Below are 13648 nucleotides of genomic sequence, written 5' to 3' on the forward strand. Positions count from 1 at the left end.
CATGAGGTGGCCCCTAAATGCGTTTAACGATGTTGGTAAGTTGCATAACGAGCATTTGTATTTGAGCACAGCGTGGTGCTCTATCCTCAAATGCATCATAAGTTTACTCTTCTGGGTGTATGCTTTCCTGCATTTGGGGCAATGTGCTTTGTCATCTTTCAATGGTAGGTCCAGGTAGACGACCTCAGACTCTGCAGAAGTAGTATTTTCTGTGCTGAGCGAAAGTCTGAGGTCGTAATCCCAAGGCTTTGCAGGCCTGCGTCCGGGTAAGCTTCTTTGGGAGCTCATGTAGTATCTGCTTTCTTATTTGGGGCAAGTTTTCTCATGACATTTCATGCATATCACCATTTATTCATTCATTCATTCATATGTTGGTTTATATTGGTTTTTGAGCAAGGAAAGAAAGAAAAAAAAAAAAAAAAAAAAAAAAAAAAAAAAAAAAAAAAAACACACACATATATATATACTAGCGATGTGCCGACTCGAAAAATTCCGATTCGAATGATTCGAATCAGAAAAAAACCTGATTCGAATCAACTCGAATCAAGTAATATATATGGACAAAAAAAAAACATCGATGTATTAATTTAGTAAAAGTGATCCAAATTTATAATCAAAATTGTCAGTTTAACTAATATAACCGACAAAGTAGAAATTGTAAACATAAATTACTATCAAAAAGTATATTCTGAAAATTATTAAAAATGATATAATTTTGAGGATGGCTGAAACATATCTTCAAATTAATTTACAATAATAGATTACCAAACAATTGTGCATCACTAAAGCATATAAAATAATAATTGGAATCATTTGTCGATTGTTTATTTCACTATATAATCAGTAAAGGATCGCATCTAAACTGAGAGCTGAAAGTTAATTTCATTAATGTGAATTTGCCATTACTTACATAATCAGAAGTTAACATATTATTTACTAACTTTCTGGTGTTTAGTAATTGTTTCAAAAGAGAATTATATTGAAAGATTCCCGAAATTCGTTTCATAATTTCGAGTGGTTTATTCTGATAACATTTAAAATCTAAAACACTTAATTATTATCAAAATTGGGTATTGATATTTCACGAACAAAATCGCTCTCAGCGCTCCGTAAAATAAATAAACACGCAAGAACGACGACGCATTGTATTTGTTTCAAAGTCGCTTGATATCGCCCATACGGTTAACTCATATCGCTCGAACGGCTTGAAGTCGGAATGATTCGAATCCGAATTGAAGTCGAAACAACTCATAACGCCGCTTGATTCGGTTTGAGTCATGAAGTCGGAACAACTCATAACGCCGCTTAATTCGGTTTGAGTCATGAAGTCGGAACAACTCATAACGCCGCTTGATTCGGTTTGAGTCATGAAGTCGGAATAACTCATATCGCCGCTTGATTCGGTTTGAGTTATATGAAGTCGGATGATTAGTTAGTCGATGAATGCGGTTAAAGTCATATAAAGACGATTGTAGTCGGCTGATACATTTAAGCATATTAAAGTCGGGTGGCTCGCATGATTTAATTCATTATTTATGTTTTATATTTATGATATTTATTTTTTATATTATTATAATATTAAATTATATTAAAACATTTTTTTATATTTATATTTATGAAACATTTTATATTTATGAAAAATTTGTGTTAAAACATATTTTATCGCAGTAAATATTTCGCGGCTTGATACGAGTTGATTCGAATCAAGTAAAATCTGATTCGAATCAAGTCGTTAAAGGCTTGATTCGAATGATTCGAATCACTTGATTCGACTTGGCACATCACTAATATATACATATACACATACACATATATATATATATATATATATACACAATAATATAATATAATAATAATAATAATAATACTAATAATAATAATAATAATAATAATAATAATAATAATAAAAATAATAATAAAAAATCAATAAATAAATAAATAAATAAAAAGTAAAATGGGCCAAAATAAATTTATATACAGGACATAAATATAAGTATAAAAAGCAAAAATAGATATAAAAATAAAATGCAAAAAGTAAATAAATAATTATAAGAGAGGAAAAAAAAATCAATAACGTGTAACATAGTAATAATTTAAAACATGTCATGTATTACTTTGAGTGTCTATAGTAATCCCACCGTTTGGGATTTGTCGAGCTTTCTTGTAGACAGCGAACGCGTATGTCGCTGTGTCGACAGCGTGCCTCGTCTGTTGTTACACGCCCAGTCGAGCGCAGGTCAAAGTGTGAGAACCAATTTATGGCAATTGTGAAAAGTTGTGTAAAGCGAAATGGAGTTTAGAGTTACTGATGATGTAATTAAAGGTTGGAATCATAATTATAACTGTGATACATTACGTTTGAATTTAGTTGAGCGACAAATTTAGATATATGTATATATATCTATTAAATAATAATCGATTTGGGTTCGTGTCTCACCGTTTAATGTTCCGCGGAGACGGGCTTCAGCTAAGGCGCGTCAGTGCCGTGATCGGTACACTCCGCGACAGAATGCATCGAAAATTTTGAACGATTGATATAATAGAATACGAAAATATAACTGAATTGTGAATGGATTTTGGTAGAAATATATTATAATTTGATATGATGGAGTAGTTGGTGGTAATGACCAACTTTGTGTAATGCAGCTATATGTAGGTATATTATTTATGTCTACAAGTATGCATTCACCGATCGGCAGAGAAGTAATTTTTTAATATAAATGTAGGCTTAATTATTATTATTTTAAGCGATTATATTAAAGTAAAAAATGAAAAGTGTATGGCAAAAGTAAAAAACACGACTATAAGTATAATTATAATTTTGGATATAATACGAGTAATAATAGTTAGTTAGTTTTTAGTTTCAAATTTAAATAAAGAAAAATGTATTAAATTTACAGTAACAATATAATTGCATTTACAACGATTTGGTTGTCAATGCAAAATGTATATCGTAATAGTAATTTGAGTATGTAATGGCTATTTATTATTTAATATATAGCGCGAAATTATAATTATAGTCGCGCGACTAAATACACATAATTATAATAAGAGAAGAATAAAGGTTTGAAAATTCTCGAACAGTAATTATGCGCGAGACGCGCAACGTTGTTAATTTTTTGTATCGCGTATTTTACCGATCAGCGAAACGCATCCATGCATCACCCACCGCTATACGTATACGCGACGCGCGAGCTGCAATCACACATACAATCAAACCGTCAGTACACACGTCCACCCGCATACACGCGCGACCTACAAACCAACATACGTGCGCACACACACACACACACACATGCACACACACACATATTACTTACTCATACTATGTCATAATGAGAAAACTTACCCGTATGATTTACTCGCGAATGGAACACATCACAGTTTTAGAATAAGTCAAATATTTATTTCTAGTTAGCGAAAGCCTTTTGGAAGCGTTGGCAAATCGTCGGAAGCGGAGCAGGCCCCTGACAAACAAAATTTTTCCAAAAATCACTTAAAACACTTTATTTCACGAAATTTATTAAGCTGATAAGAACAGATACTACACTTTGATCTTAGCCATTCGGCCGAGAAGCGATAAATTTGCGGACAAATACTATTTTTTAAATTCTACAATATAAACAAAATATTCCCAACTATTTCAACGATTCATTTTTCATCTATTTTTATCAACTCTCGCGTCCATTCCCTAACTATTCTTCACCCCCCAAAGTTCTATGAGCGAATGTTCTAATATGGCTGTTAACTCTACTGTCGTTATAAGCCTTTTCTCACATTTGTAAAATTTTACAAAAATATTTATATAAAGTATTTTCTGACACTTGCAAAATTTTTCAAAAAAATATGTTATTAGGAGAACAGACGGTCATATTCATATTAATTTCTTTATCGATAGATGTGTGTTCATACTTATATATATTAAACTCATTTTATCGTCATATTTATATAAAGTATTTTCTGACACTTGCAAAATTTTTCAAAAAAATATGTTATTAGGAGAACAGACGCTCATATTCATATTAATTCTTTATCGATAGATGTGTGTTCATACTTATATATATTAAACTCATTTTTTGTCATATTTATATGAAGTATTTTCTGACACTTGCAAAATTTTTCAAAAAAATATGTTATTAGGAGAACAGACGCTCATATTCATATTAATTTCTTTATCGATAGATGTGTGTTCATACTTATATATATTAAACTCATTTTATCGTCATATTTATATAAGTATTTTCTGACACTTGCAAAATTTTTCAAAAAATATGTTATTAGGAGAACAGACGCTCATATTCATATTAATTTCTTTATCGATAGATGTGTGTTCATACTTATATATATTAAACTCATTTTTTGTCATATTTATATGAAGTATTTTCTGACACTTGCAAAATTTTTCAAAAAAATATGTTATTAGGAGAACAGACGCTCATATTCATATTAATTTCTTTATCGATAGATGTGTGTTCATACTTATATATATTAAACTCATTTTTTGTCATATTTATATGAAGTATTTTCTGACACTTGCAAAATTTTTCAAAAAAATATGTTATTAGGAGAACAGACGCTCATATTCATATTAATTTCTTTATCGATAGATGTGTGTTCATACTTATATATTTAAACTCATTTTTTGTCATATTTATATAAGTATTTTCTGACACTTGCAAAATTTTTCAAAAAAATATGTTATTAGGAGAACAGACGCTCATATTCATATTAATTTCTTTATCGATAGATGTGTGTTCATACTTATATATATTAAACTCATTTTATCGTCATATTTATATAAAGTATTTTCTGACACTTGCAAAATTTTTCAAAAAAATATGTTATTAGGAGAACAGACGCTCATATTCATATTAATTTCTTTATCGATAGATGTGTGTTCATACTTATATATATTAAACTCATTTTTGTCATATTTATATGAAGTATTTTCTGACACTTGCAAAATTTTTCAAAAAATATGTTATTAGGAGAACAGACGCTCATATTCATATTTCTTTATCGATAGATGTGTGTTCATACTTATATATATTAAACTCATTTTATCGTCATTTATATAAAGTATTTTCTGACACTTGCAAAATTTTTCAAAAAAATATGTTATTAGGAGAACAGACGCTCATATTCATATAATTTCTTTATCGATAGATGTGTGTTCATACTTATATATATTAAACTCATTTTTGTCATATTTATATGAAGTATTTTCTGACACTTGCAAAATTTTTCAAAAAAATATGTTATTAGGAGAACAGACGCTCATATTCATATTAATTTCTTTATCGATAGATGTGTGTTCATACTTATATATATTAAACTCATTTTATCGTCATATTTATATAAAGTATTTTCTGACACTTGCAAAATTTTTCAAAAAAATATGTTATTGGGAACAGACGCTCATATTCATATTAATTTCTTTATCGATAGATGTGTGTTCATACTTATATATATTAAACTCATTTTTTGTCATATTTATATGAAGTATTTTCTGACACTTGCAAAATTTTTCAATCCTATTATCGTTATATATAATCTTTTGTTAGATTTGTATAGCTTTATATATTTTTTATTTTATTATTAATTCTATAGTTTTTATATAATTAATTATATAGTTAATTTGAAATCAATTATCGATATTACATATCAATATATTTATATATATTTATATATATATATATATTTAATATGCAATATATGCACATTTTTAAATTTATTATTATATGATGGTTTTTTATGGGCCGATCCCGGCGGTACTGCAATACCGGGCCAACCCGCGGCGGAAGCGGAGCAAGCCCCTGACATTCCGCCAATTTCCAAAAATCAGTTTAATATACTGGATCTGCTATGCAGATACTATCAGATATTAAGCTGATAAGAACAGATAATACATGTATTTAGTAAATAATATTTACAATGATTCCTAAAGCTAGTTTACAAAATATATATGGAAAGTATATCACATTTATAACTAATGATCTTATCTAACGATGTTTTTAAATTGAAAAAATACATTATTGTTATTATACAGTGATAGCTTAAAATAATTCATGACTTAAGATATTCCATGACTTAAGATATTTCATTTATTATAATAGTTGAGTCCAGTTTGGTCCTGTTCCTCAATCCAGTGGTCCTCATTCCAGTGCTGTAGCTGCTGGTGTGGGGTCCTGCGTCCTGGTACTGCCTGTGTCCGGTGATGTGCTCCACGTAGATATCTCGGGACCAGCGGATCGTGTCGGAGACCATCAACCGCTTCATCAGCACTGCATACTTTTTATTGACCTTGAGTGCTGCTAACGCGGTCCAATTGCGGCTGCAATATCCACCGAGAGATCCGACGATGAAAGCGTCTACTGTAGTCCTGAATCCCTTGGCTCGAAAGTGCTCAGCAAGTGCGGCGTACTTGTCCTTCTTAAGCTGTCTAGTTGTCTGGAAGGCCTCGGTCCGGTTCTCGAAGGGCACTGCTATATCGATTATCGCAGCTGTTTTCTCCTTGTTGTCTATGATAACGATGTCCGGTCGCTCTTGACCGTCGTATTCTGGTATCGGCTGGTTAGCGTATAGGGCTCCGTCCGCTGGTTTCTTTGCCGCCGTAATCAGTCTCTGCACGATGCTATCGTGTCTCCTCGTAATGGCGCTCAGGTGCGGCTTGCAGTGATTGATGACGTGAGGTAGGGTCTCGTCGTGCTGTCCACATCTTCTGCATCGCTTGTCGCCGCTGCCAATGGACGACTCCCGTTCAGTGGTAAAACGTTGAGCCGCGCTCGATGAATAAATTTCCACTCTGCGAATCTGGTGAAGCCGCCTTGCCTAAGGAAGTGGTTTGATGCAGAGTTTTGTGTCGTTACCTCGAACACTTTTCCTTGGTCCGGTTTTCTGAGTAATCTTTCCTTGTAGAACCGTCGTGCAGCTGCTCGTAGGCTCGATTCTGCGTTCTCCCTGCTCACTGGCGCGTTGTCGACGGTTAGCTCGTCCAATCCCAGCTGCAGGTTGATCTTTGGTTTCAGCCTTCGCACTGCCGTCCTGAGCCTCGACCACGTCGTCGTAATGTCGTTCGCTGGTTTGTCGAGATCGCCACTTCTTCCGAAATTTATGAATCCGACGATCTCCTCCGTGTTGGGTTCGTGTCCCACACGTTTCCTGACGACGTCTGCTAGCGTGGCTCTGCTGAGTTCTGACGTGGCCCTGTCCTTTGATGTCAGCAGTCGGTGGGCGTGTACAACCTGTCCAATATCTGCCAACACCGCTGCTGGTAGGATGTGAATCCGCCCTCTTTGTAACTCAGATATAGGACCTCGGCGCTGGCTCTCTGCGGCAGGTGCGCCCATTTCTTGACGCTTCTCTTCACCTGTTTGTCGAATCTGTGCAGGATTTTCTTGGCCACGTTTCCATTCTTTAGATGAAATTCCACCTGCCGCATGATGAAGGTATTGACTGCGTCGATCTTCTGCCATGGCGCCAGCAGCGACTCGTCTACTCTGGATAGGTGCTGCTGCATCTGCTCTAATACGTCTTCCCCTGACGAAAACGTAGAGAATCCGGTGGGAACGCCTAAGTGCTCGTACCACTCCTCCTGCGAAAGTGCTCTCAGGTTCTCTGCTCCCAGCTTGAAGGTCGTTCCGATCGCGCTGCGTCGTCGTCCGTCCACGTGCAGTGTCGCGCACTTCCTGGCGTTGAATTGTAGCCCAGACCAGGCGGCTATTGTCTCCGTCGTATTCAGCAGTCGTTGTAGTCCCTCTCTGTCGGCTCCGATGATGGCCAGGTCGTCAGCATACGCCAGGACGTTGAACTTCTGGCCCTCCAGTTGTAGTAGTCGGCCTTCCTGGCTAGCGCGTGCAGCAGCGGTTCCAGCGTGATGTTGAATACGATCGGGGAGAGGGGGCACCCCTGTTTTACACCAGCTCGAACGGGGATCTCGTCGGTTGCTCCGTGCTCGCCGCGAACTCTAGTGTACGATCCCCTGTACAGTCTGCGGATTACGGCGATGGAGTCGGCGTGGAGACCTGTCCATTCCAGGGCGTTAAACATCGCTGCATGCGGGACGGCGCCGAACGCGTTTTTCAGGTCTAACCATGCTATGGCGGCTTGTTTTTGCTTCCTCCTTGCGTCTTGGATGATTGACTGCAGCGTGAAGTTGTGCTCTGCACATCCGTCATACTGCATAAAGCCCTTTTGCGACGGCGAGATGCGGTCGTTCTCTATGCACCATTTGGACAGTCTGCTCGCGATCACCGATGCGTAGAGTTTCCCTAGTGTGTTCGATAGCGCGATCGGCCTCCAGTTGTTTATGTCCCTGGGGTCTCCTTTTTTCGGGATGAGGATGGTGCTAGACTCGTCCCAGCTCCTCGGTACGTGCTGTAGCTTCCGAACTGCGTTGAAAACAGCAGCGCAGATATGACCTCCCTGATCGTACCGCTTCCAAACGCCGTAACGAAGTCCGTCTGGTCCCGGTGCGCTGTTCTTGCTCCGTTGTAGCCGCTGCCATACTTCCTCCGGCGTGAACTCGGCGCTAAGGGGATCGTTCATTGCGACCGACGCAGGTGTTGGTATCTCAGCTGGGCTTCCGGTAACAGCATGGTTCTTCTCCTTGTATAGTTCCATGAAGTGGTCCTGTATAGTCTGCGTTGGAACCCTACAGCCTCTGCCTCCATTTTCCTCTGTGATCTCTCTATAGGCTCTCTTTTTGTCGCTCCGGTACAGCTTCTGGATGCGTGTCGCCCTCGTAACGTCCTGCTCGGCATTTGTTGCTCTCGGCCTGTGGTTGAAGTTGTTCCTCTTCTCGGAGCCCGTTCCGGCGGTCTCCTGGTCTTCCGGTTGCAGTCTGCTTACGAGCGCCGATACCTCCCGCTCCAGATCCTCGCTGCAGGTTACTACTTGCAGTCTGAGAACAAACTCCTCTTGTAGTTTGCTCAGCGTCGGCGATTCCTCTTGTAGCACAGTCTCCGCTACTGTCACTGCTACTGCCGCTGTTGCCGCCTCCGCTGCTTCTACTGCTTCTGATGCTGCTATGTCTGCTGCTGCTACAGCCTCTGTTGCTGCTACTGCCTCCGTTGCTGCTACTGCCTCCGTTGCCGCTACTGCCTCTGTTGCTGCTACAGCCTCCGTTGCTGCTACGGCCTCCGCTGCTGCTGGCGACTCTCGCGTTCTCTGCATTCGAATCCGCCGTACGCGTGTTGGAGCGGCATCTGTCGTTCTGCTTGGCGGCCTGTTGTCGCTGCATTCCATTGACCTTTTAATGTGTGCTGTTGCTCGCTTCAGTGTAGAGTGGACCTCTCCACAGTGGCTGCATCTGAACTTCATCATCATGTCTCGATTGTGCTCCTTCCTTAGATGCTTGAGCAGGTCATTGTGCGTCTTGTACTCCCGTGGTATAGGTAGGCAGGGCACGCAATTGAACGGCGGCGCAAGCGGTACATCCAGCACAGTGTAGGGCGTCTCGGTCTCCTCCATGCTTCCTTGTCCAGCAGGCGAGCGTTCTCTGGCTTCCGCGGCGTCCATTGTGTAATCCTACTTGTTGTATCCCGGGTGAGCGTACTTGTCGATCCTCTATCGCACGGTGAGCGTACTCGGCATTCCGCTATCCTTCGGTGAGCGTAACCGGTAGTCCTATGCAGTCGGTCTAGTGCTCAGATTCAGGTCAGGTCTAGGGTCCTTCCGCGGCGTCCATTGTGTGGTCCTACTCGTTCTATCCCGGGTGAGCGTACGCGTCGATCCGCTATCGACCGGTGAGCGTTCTCGGCACTCCTCTATCCTTCGGTGAGCGTAGCCGGTAATCCCGTGCAGTCGGTCTAGCGCTCAGGTTCAGGCAGGTCCAGGGTTCGGTCTCCACTTCAGTCCAGGTCCGGGGTCCAAGGTCCAGGGTCCAGCTTTCTCCTCAGTCCAGATCCGGGTCGGGGTCCAGGGTTCAGGGTCCGTGTTCCAAGTCCAGGTCCGGGTCCAGGGTCCGGCTTTCTCCTCTGTCCAGGTCCAGCGTCCAGGGTCCGGGCTCCTCGTCAGTCAGGTCCAGGGTCGAGCGTCCTCCTTAGTCAGGTCCAGGGTCCAGCGGCCTCCTTAGTCAGGTCCAGAATCCAGCGTCCTCCTTAGTCAGGTCCAGGGTCCAGCGTCCTTCTTCCCCGTCGTCGATCGGTTCGAAAAAACTAATTTCAAATAATAGTTCCAACTATATTCTTAAGCGGCAATAATCAACGCAAAAGAAGTTTTCACTACACTTTGATCTTAGCCATTCGGCCGAGAAGCGATAAATTTGCGGACAAATACTATTTTTTAAATTCTACAATATAAAAAAAATATTCCAACTATTTCAACGATTCATTTTTCATCTATTTTATCAACTCTCGCGTCCATTCCCTAACTATTCTTCACCCCCCAAAGTTCTATGAGCGAATGTTCTAATATGGCTGTTAATTCTACTGTCACTGTCGTTATAAGCCTTTTCTCACATTGTAAAATTTTACAAAAATATTTATATAAAGTATTTTCTGACACTTGCAAAATTTTTCAAAAAAATATGTTATTAGGAGAACAGACGGTCATATTCATATTAATTTCTTTATCGATAGATGTGTGTTCATACTTATATATATTAAACTCATTTTATCGTCATATTTATATAAAGTATTTTCTGACACTTGCAAAATTTTTCAAAAAAATATGTTATTAGGAGAACAGACGCTCATATTCATATTAATTTCTTTATCGATAGATGTGTGTTCATACTTATATATATTAAACTCATTTTTGTCATATTTATATGAAGTATTTTCTGACACTTGCAAAATTTTTCAAAAAAATATGTTATTAGGAGAACAGACGCTCATATTCATATTAATTTCTTTATCGATAGATGTGTGTTCATACTTATATATATTAAACTCATTTTATCGTCATATTTATATAAAGTATTTTCTGACACTTGCAAAATTTTTCAAAAAATATGTTATTGGAGAACAGACGCTCATATTCATATTAATTTCTTTATCGATAGATGTGTGTTCATACTTATATATATTAAACTCATTTTTGTCATATTTATATGAAGTATTTTCTGACACTTGCAAAATTTTTCAATCCTATTATCGTTATATATAATCTTTTGTTATTTGTTTAGCTTTATATATTTTTTTATTTTATTATTAATTCTATAGTTTTTTATATAATTAATTTATATAGTTAATTTGAAATCAATTATCGATATTACATATCATATATTTATATATTTTATATATATATATAATATATTTATATGCAATATATGCACATTTTTAAATTTATTTTATATGATGGTTTTTTATGGGCCGATCCCGGCGGTACTGCAATACCGGGCCAACCCGCGGCGGAAGCGGAGCAAGCCCCTGACATTCCGCCAATTCCAAAAATCAGTTTAATATACTGGATCTGCTATGCAGATACTATCAGATATTAAGCTGATAAGAACAGATGTTTCTTTAGATAATGCTGATGATATAGTGTAGGCCATTTGCAAATCTTAAAGAATTTTGATGTATCGCTGTTATGACAGACCAAGTATATAACTAGTACAATACGCGGACTGACATTCGAGCATATATCTGGAAGAGGAAATTACAATTTTATTGATATATAATAAAACACTACGGGCCAGCTATTAGCTGGTAGTGTGTATACATTTATTCAGCATTTTAAATCATAGAAAATTATGCCGTTAACATGTTAACGGCATGTACATATAGTATTCATAACATCAAAAAGTATATAAATTATTTGAGCAATAGCTTAGATATTCTTCAGTCTTGGTCCTTATTCAGCCATGGTGCTGGGTAGAATGTTTTCGCTGAGGTTATAATATTGTCATTCAACAGTTTTCTCGTCCCTCCTCAGCCGTGGTATTGTCTGCTTCCTGTGATGTGTTCGACATACATGTCACGGACCATTTGATAGTGTCGGACACCATCAGGCGCTTCATTAGCACAGAGTAGCGGCGGCCTATTCCTAAGGCTATTAGGGTTTCGACGTTACTTTTGTCGTATCCCCCGAGTGATCCCATGACGAATACCAGGATTTTGGTGGTTAGGCCTTGAGTATGTAAATGATTGGACAGGGCACTATATTTCCTGATTTTTCAGCTCTTGCAGTAACGAATGCTTGAGGCCGGTTCTCGAACGCCACCGTCACATCCATAATTAAGGCGATTTTCTGCGTTTCGTCTATAATGACTACGTCGGGTCTCTCTGCTCCAGAATATCCCGGGATCTGCTGATTGATAAATGTTCTGGATCCAGGTGGCACCTTCATTGCTTTTGTCAGTCGGTTTAGAATCGCGTTATGTCTTTTCGTCATGGTGACAAACTGTGGACGACAGTGGTTCAGCACGTGCGGCAGCGTCTCGTTCTGGTGGCCGCATCGTCTGCACCGTTTGTCGTTCTGACCGAATCTTCGGCACCCGTTCAACGGCAGTACGTTCAGACGGGCTCTATGTATGAAACGCCAGTCGGCGAATCTTGTAAAACTGCCATCTCTAATAAAGTGGTTGGAGACAGAATTGGCCGATGTCACTTCCATTGCCTTTCCCTGGTCGGGTTTAAGTATAAGTTTGTTGCGGAAGTGATTCCGCGCCGCTGTTCTTAGTGCGCTTTCTGAATTCTGTCTCTCAACGCGCTTGTTGTCCAATTGCAGTGAGTCCAATTCGAGGAGGAAGTTGATTTTGCCCTTTAGGCGTCTGGCGGCTGCTCTGAGTCTCGTCCATGTCGAACTAATGTCGTTGCTCGGTTTTGCCACCAATCCTTCGTCAGATCCGTTGATGTAGTCAACGAGTTCATTCGGCGTGGCCTCTCTGATCGTTTTCTTCTTCGAACACCTCCTTCAGCGCTGCCAGACTTGCTTCTGCGACGCTGTCATCGTTGGACGTGAGCAGTCTGTGCGCATGGACGACCTGTCCGATGTCTGCCAAGAAAGAGGTTGGTAGCAGGTTGAAGCCTCCTCTCTTTGTAGGCGAGATATAGGATCTCAGCGCTGGCTCGCTTTGGCAGATTGGCCCACTTCTTGGCGTAAGTCTTCACCTCCCGGTCGTATATCCATAGTAGTTTTTTCGTGGTTTTACCGTTCCGGAGGTGAAATTGTAATTGCGGCATGATGAACGTGTTTAAGGCGTCCACCTTTTGCCAGGGGCTAGTAACGAATTGTTCAGTTTGCTCCGCATGCCTCCTCATCGCCCTGATGACTTCGTCGGCCGAACTGAAACTCTGAAAACCCGTTGGGATGCCTAGATATTCATAAGATTGGTCCATGTCCAAGGTTTTCATAGTTTCTCCATTCAGCTGAAGGTGTAGTATAAAGCTCGGTGTTGTTTGCCGTCCACATGCAACGTGGCGCATTTTCTGGTGTTGAACTGCAGTCCGCTCCATTTTGAAACCGTAGCTGTAGTGTCCATAAGTTTCTGCAGTCCTTCTGCGCTATCAGCCATCAGCACAAGATCATCGGCATACGCCAGCACGTTATTGATGGTGCCGTTGCATTATAGTTTTCTGGCGTGTTTCGGATGGCTCGTAGCAGCGGTTCAATGGCCATGTTGAATGTTATAGGAGACAGCGGACATCCCTGTTCATCTCCCGCTTCCTACTGGAACGTCCTCCGTTGATCCCTGGACGCTTCT

General features: G+C 39.5%; 1 protein-coding gene, 1 non-coding gene and 2 pseudogenes across 2 annotated transcripts; all 4 read right to left on the minus strand.

Moving 5' to 3' along the window:
• Positions 1-3431: 3431 nt before the first annotated feature.
• Positions 3432-3581, minus strand: LOC113382515 (annotated as a pseudogene).
• A 2168-nt stretch (positions 3582-5749) lies between these two features.
• Positions 5750-5939, minus strand: LOC113382512. The gene has a single exon (XR_003367668.1). It is a non-coding gene; the product is annotated as a U2 spliceosomal RNA (small nuclear RNA).
• A 151-nt stretch (positions 5940-6090) lies between these two features.
• LOC113382511 lies at positions 6091-7475 on the minus strand. Its single transcript, XM_026620856.1, has 2 exons — positions 6879-7475; positions 6091-6831 (listed from the first exon to the last, which is right to left on the minus strand). The coding sequence occupies exons 1-2, from the start codon at positions 7473-7475 to the stop codon at positions 6091-6093; spliced, it is 1338 nt and encodes a 445-aa protein (XP_026476641.1).
• Positions 7476-11305: 3830 nt separating this feature from the next.
• LOC113382514 lies at positions 11306-11485 on the minus strand (annotated as a pseudogene).
• Positions 11486-13648: the final 2163 nt, after the last annotated feature.

Source organism: Ctenocephalides felis, unplaced genomic scaffold, assembly GCF_003426905.1.
Source record: "Ctenocephalides felis isolate EL2017-DRISC unplaced genomic scaffold, ASM342690v1 CF-g0.4_SCAFFOLD_03488, whole genome shotgun sequence".
Taxonomy (NCBI): domain Eukaryota; kingdom Metazoa; phylum Arthropoda; class Insecta; order Siphonaptera; family Pulicidae; genus Ctenocephalides; species Ctenocephalides felis.

Bases quoted from the DNA above. Each gene is read 5' to 3' on its own strand.
- LOC113382511 (XM_026620856.1), bottom strand. From the start codon at position 7,475: ATGGCAGAAGATCGACGCAGTCAATACCTTCATCATGCGGCAGGTGGA. The intron at 6,832-6,878 runs GTGTTCGAGGTA...CCACTTCCTTAG, and splicing joins GAAAACCGGACCAAGGAAAA to GCAAGGCGGCTTCACCAGAT.